The 6,056-nt window shown below is 36.6% G+C and overlaps 1 protein-coding gene across 1 annotated transcript; it reads right to left on the bottom strand.

The window, feature by feature from the left end:
* Positions 1-456: 456 nt before the first annotated feature.
* Positions 457-6,056, bottom strand: SLC25A31 (solute carrier family 25 member 31). The gene is made up of 5 exons (XM_065633894.1): positions 6,020-6,056; positions 4,995-5,087; positions 2,322-2,456; positions 895-1,049; positions 457-633 (listed from the first exon to the last, which is right to left on the bottom strand). Exons 1-5 carry the CDS (start codon positions 6,054-6,056, stop codon positions 457-459), a joined length of 597 nt encoding a protein of 198 aa, XP_065489966.1.

Below are 6,056 nucleotides of genomic sequence, written 5' to 3'. Positions count from 1 at the left end.
AAATGCTACTGAGCTACCTAGTAAAATTACCTAAATAGCTAGCAACAAGATCCAACATTAATTGCCAATAATACACTACCATATCCATCACATGCTGAGAAATAATTCTCAGCTTGTATTGAGCTTTGAAGATGACAGATTCTGCTTCACACCTGAAGCACAGCTATGTGCCACAAAGACCATTTTTCCAACTACATTAACTGGGCTAGTAAAGGATATTATTCTAGCCAGAAACCTGTCTTTAAATATTTGGCTTCTGAGTAGGAAACAGAAAATAGATCGTTTTTCTACTAAAAGCTCCCACCAAGCCGTGAACTGAACATACTTTTACCAGCTTCCCACAAGACTATTATTTATTTTTTCTTCTTGTCTTTCTGTAGATGTTTTCACTTTTTTTTCTGAATAGAGTCTTGCCTGCTGTAAGGCTACACAGCACTTTAATTAGCACATCAAACTTCAATTATCTAGTGTGTTATTTTCAGAAAAAGTTTGCAAGCTAGACCATGCCTGCATCATCATTTGTCTCCTGACAGTGTCAAAAGGAGAAGACAGCATTCCTGGGCAAGTAGTCACAACTTGAGCAATAATAAAAAAGAAATAATGAATGGAGTTTGTTTTGATTTGGCAAGAATCCTTGCAAAATAAAACAAAAATGGAAGCCTGTACAAATTCTGTAAAATGTGTGTCAAATCCAGCACTTATCAAGGATAATTTTGATAATTTCTGTTGCTAATCCCACTGTAAAGTGAATTGGCTCTTCAGTAATATACTCTAATGAGCACAAAGTACTATAAAGACAAAAGCTGTAACTAACACTCTCATTAGTTCATAATAAATATTTAAAATATCATTATAAAGGTTTAAAACGTCAGCATTTTTGATTGTAAAAGCTACCTTAATGGTGGTGTAGCATCCAAAATAGGAGGCTTGGTGTACAATAATTCCCTGTACTGAAACACCAGAACCCCGGTACAGGCCAGGAAGTCCATCTGCCACTGCAATTTTAATAATACAGTCACCAAGTCCCTGGAACTGTTGCTCAGCAGCACCTAATATAAAATAAATTTATGCACATTTGTTAGGCTTTACAGAAGCTCTTCTTTTTAGTACAAACCACTATGCATGGCTGAAACATTTACTGTTATCAAAATTGTATGAAAACACTTACGAACAAAGCATAGAGAAAAATCAAGAAAGAAGAAACTGAGACACATGGATGGATGAAAGTTTTTTCAAACAGACAGTGGTTGCTAGTTGCTGAAACACTTTCAGGATAAATAACTGTCATTCCAATTTTGTCCTCATTCAGCAGAACGCTGAGATGTGAATTTGCTTGCCCTCTCTCTGAAAAGAGGAGTTTTTATGTAAAACCATGCTTTCACTTCCTCCCCACACATGGTTACTCAAATTTATTAGAAGTACTACTCATTTCAGCTTTTCCCTAGAGTGGAACACTAGCCGCAAGCTGTGACGAAGTTTAAAAATCCACTTTTGTATCTATAGATTTTTCATCTGTTTCCACATTCCATAGGTAACTACACCGAAGCTCTTAAGATTCTCAACAGCTGACAACATGGCAAGCAAGAAACCAATCTTTGAAGTAAGAACTTCAAACTAGACACCTTGTTATACTGAAGGTATCATGAAAATATTAATTTGGCCGAAGTGCAGGGCACAGAAAGCAATCAGTAAAGTCAAGCGGCCAGTTCCTGGGACAACCAGGCACAGCACAGACATTAACCAGAGTTAACAAGCAAAGCAGGAAAGCCAAAAACAATATAGAAAGCAGAGATTTCTTTCTCTCTGCTGCAAAGCCTTCTGGATGCTGTTTTCGGGAAACTCATTTTATCTCTGAATGAATGAAACATACATCTAGAGACACAGAATACCCAAAATCTTTGTTGAAAGTCTTCAGTTGCTATTCTTGCTACAGGAAAAGGATGGCCATTAGCTCTTATATGTATCACCCTATAAAACCATAGATTAGCATTAATAAACTCCTCTACTTTCTGGCATCCAAAGTTGGCAAAATTCAGTTAAACTTTTCCATACAGAATCTAAAAATGCAAAACTTTGAGAGCTATGCCACAGCACTGGTTCCAAAGAACCCTCTTTCACTCACTCTCATCTTCTCCTTTTCAATAAGGATCTTACATTTTTTAATATGCTTTTAAAGTTTGTAGTTACGCATTGGTAATTTTTTAAGTAACAGAAAGAGTTGTCATACTGTTCAACACTGGTCTGCCTCTAAAATGAAGCAAATATAAACAACCTGAGGCACATCAGATAAATGGGAACTGCCATTTAAGAGATTTCACTACGTTTCCCAACGTCAGCAGCTAAACGAGTTTGTGCAAAGTCTAACGTGTACACTACACACAGGGATGTTGCTGCTGCTGCTCCACTGGAAGCTGGGTTTGCCAAAAACCATTTCCAGAACTGCAACACAAAAATTGCTGTATACAGTTATGAAAATACAGGATTACAGTACTATAAGACTGACATTTGCTGTAGACACTAAATGAAACTTTAAAGCATGAAGAGTAATATCTGAAACATTATATTATTTACAAAATAACAAAGAAATGTGCCAGTCCCTGAGTAAGACCTATACTGGGGTATTTCAAAATTTCCACTTGTAAAGCTTCCCTGTCTATTCTTACATTCATTAAAAATATTTACAAGCTATTTTATTTTTCAGCTTCTGAATGATATGGTCCTCTTGTGACCCAGATAGCAGATAACATCTTTGTCATCCATAATCATCCAGTCCTCCATAACATTTGACCTGTGGATCTCCCTGATAACAAAAATTGTGCATCAACTGTACATGATGAACAGGGAAACAGGAAAATCAATGTACTTCCTCTCACTGTGGCTCACACTGTTTGCCAAACAAGAAAAAGCTAATCACAGTAGCAGTAACATTTTGCATAACATTTTTCGGGGGTGATATTCAACATAGCTCTGTTGACTTAAATGGCATCACAGGTACATCTTGTGTAGTGAACGCAGACCACGTAGATGTACCCCAAATAACTTTTTATTTGCTGGTTTAGTAACAGCAACACTGTAGCTGTAATAGCATGGAGTCCAGCATACCTTAACTGCCCTAATATTTTATTAGTTTTACAGAAGGCTCTGCTACCCGCCCCAGCTCCTGTTGCTGCATAAACTTGCTAGTTGTAGTTGCAAGCAGGAGGGGGGCAGCTGCCATCTGAAGACACTTGACTGTGCCAATGTTACCTTCAGTACCAAGAATCTGGCACATAGATACAGCCCATCTTCTTTAAGAGAAGTTCCTTTGCACTTTACTTCACACAACCTGACTGTTTTAAGTTTTGGGTTTTTTTTTTCAGATAATCCATCTAAGCAAAAACTAATGCATGTAACCATATTGTCTTCCTGATTTCCTATATCACACAGAACATGTAAGAAAGCGTCCACAGACCCTGAGCTTCAACAACAGATATGCTACTTTGTTAAATACTACCAAGAAATTAACCTTGAGTGCTATCCATGAAAAGTTTCTGAAGTTTGAATCACAAGCTCATACACATGTAAGCCATCTGGAAACACTTCCAGGAGAAGGAGATTGGATGAACTACAAACACTGTGTTATTTACATCATGCATGTTTTACTTTTTTCCACTGTAACAGAAGAAAGGAAACAGCATCCTTAAACTCTTTACGTACAAAGTGACTGTAATTGAATAAGGACAGCTTAAGAATTTGTATGCAATACAAGGAGATTAATCAAACTTTAATGACTGACAGCATTCTTCCTGGTCAGCAGCACCAGAAAAGCCTGTGGCAAGAAAAGTTTCTGGCACTGCCATAAAAAACTGTCTACAAGAGAAAGCACAGAACATTGGATTTTTCTTTAAATTATCAAAACCTAACCAAAGAAATCCTAAAACAGATAACCTGGGGCAGACACAAATAAAGCAGATTTTCCAGCTATTTGCGTATGAAACAAATTAGATATAAAAACCTTATTTTCCATTCTGCTGACATGAATGAACTTCATGTAATTTGTCAAATGCCAATATAAACATTTCACATACTAAGACCAAGAATTTTTCTAATTAATTCCATGTGTATAGACCTCTGTGTCTTTCAAGAAGGCATCCAAGTTAAGGGACTTTTCCCAAGTACACAGAATTGCAAGGTAAGGCAGCACAGCCCAAAAGTTTCATTGCCTTTTTGAGCTACAACCTAAAACTGTTCCTTTTCTAATGCACTGTGCAAAACAAAGTTCTTAAAATGCTTTAACTATTCATAGGTATGTTTCTAGCTTTATAGGTAGGAATAAATTGGTTTTCAGTGTGAAGCATTACTTATCTACACCAGTAATATGCACTTTAATACCTGTAATTTTTTTCTGACACATACCAATGATTATCAAGAAAAGAATATGAAAAAAACCTAAAATGAAAGAGAGACTCCTGCTTCAGGGACACAACCCAAAACCTCCCACATTAAATAAAAGCAGCTGTAATTTCATGTGAGTTAAATTATGAACAGGAAGACTCGTCTTAAAAGTTAATGCAATCTTAACTGTGAAAACATAACCGGGGTTTTTGACAAAGCCCGTGTACACAGGTGCCCCAGTCTAAGAGTTTTAGTATCCATCTTAATACTTGCATCAGGTAACTCCAAAATAATTATGTCCTGAAAAAAACTTTGAAAATTGACTGCAGTTGTAAGCAGTTACTTATATTTACCTTACAAAGTTATCCATCATTAAAGATAAAAAACCCCCAGATTAAATTACCCTCAACAATAAGCTGCACAGTAAGCCATGATCACTGTTCCTCTTATTATAAAATATGCTCATTGCAAAATCTTAACAATACACCACCACTAATTACCAACCATGTTTAGAGAAAGAATTGCACAGCTTCTGGCCAGATGTAGTTTGTTTATTAAACAGAACTATTATACACGAAATTATTTACCTGTTTTTCTTTATCCACCTTAGACATGATAACGTTTGTATTTATCCTTAAAAGCAAAATTTAGAGCCTGCGTTGGGAAATACCGAATAACATTTGCCAAATTGCCATGCCAAAAGCCGAAGAATCCTACAGAAAAGAAAGGTTCTTTAAAATAACATTTTTGAAGTTTATACTACCCCAAGTGTATTATACAATATTCTTTTTGTTGTTTCTACTTTGATATGAGCTGTAAGAAAAGGCAAAAAATGCTCTTTTTCGGGTCCTTTTTTTTTTCAGGCATTTGGTATTGGATCTGGATTGATTCTGATGCTTACCAACAGATGTATGCATTTGGTGTTAGCACAAGAAAAATCTAATGCTGCAAGTGAAACATCAATAATGCTGAGAAACGGGTAAGATTTTCAACTTGCTTACTTTATCCATTTCTAAGACTAAGGATACCAATGTAAACTACACTCCAGAAACAATAATGTTTCCCAGAACTGGGTAGAAATGGTTTTCCTGAAGTAGCCTGCCTATGCGGTTTTGCTTCCATAGGGGGTGCTCAGACTCCACATTAATGACAAAGGGTTTATACAGATATCATAAACTTGGTAGGGCTTTTGTAAGTGTATTCTTCTAAATTAAAAAAGATCCCTAAGATAAATGCATAAGAAGCTAAATGGAGCTGAGGAGGTAATGCAGGAGCAAATCTTATGTGGATTATGAGAAAAAGAAGTATGTGAACGTGTTCACAGACATTGGACTGGCTGACTATGTTAGGCTTTGCTAAGCAGTGACAACAACGTGATGTCTGTTCATGTGTAACCATCCAAACATCTTAATTTTCTTGTGTTATCGTGGATGAAGGTAAAGCCTCCTTAAGGACAAAGAAAACTCAAATCTGGGTTTTCATTTCTTATTTTGATTGTGCTTTCCTATGTATTCACGAGGTTGCCAAATAAATACTGCTTCTGTAAAGCCATCAAAAGGAAAACGTTCAATGTATTTTACACTGTCCACAAATGCCACGGAGTGTGAAGTACCGCCCTCCTCGCCACCTCATTGAGCACTCGTACCCCTTGGAACGCCAGTGGCCCGCAGTGGATGCTCCAT

Source organism: Caloenas nicobarica, chromosome 4 (genome assembly GCF_036013445.1).
Source record: "Caloenas nicobarica isolate bCalNic1 chromosome 4, bCalNic1.hap1, whole genome shotgun sequence".
Classification (NCBI taxonomy): Eukaryota; Metazoa; Chordata; class Aves; order Columbiformes; family Columbidae; genus Caloenas; species Caloenas nicobarica.
The sequence above is the reverse complement of the archived record's forward strand: the minus strand, read 5'-3'. Positions and strand labels throughout refer to the sequence as shown.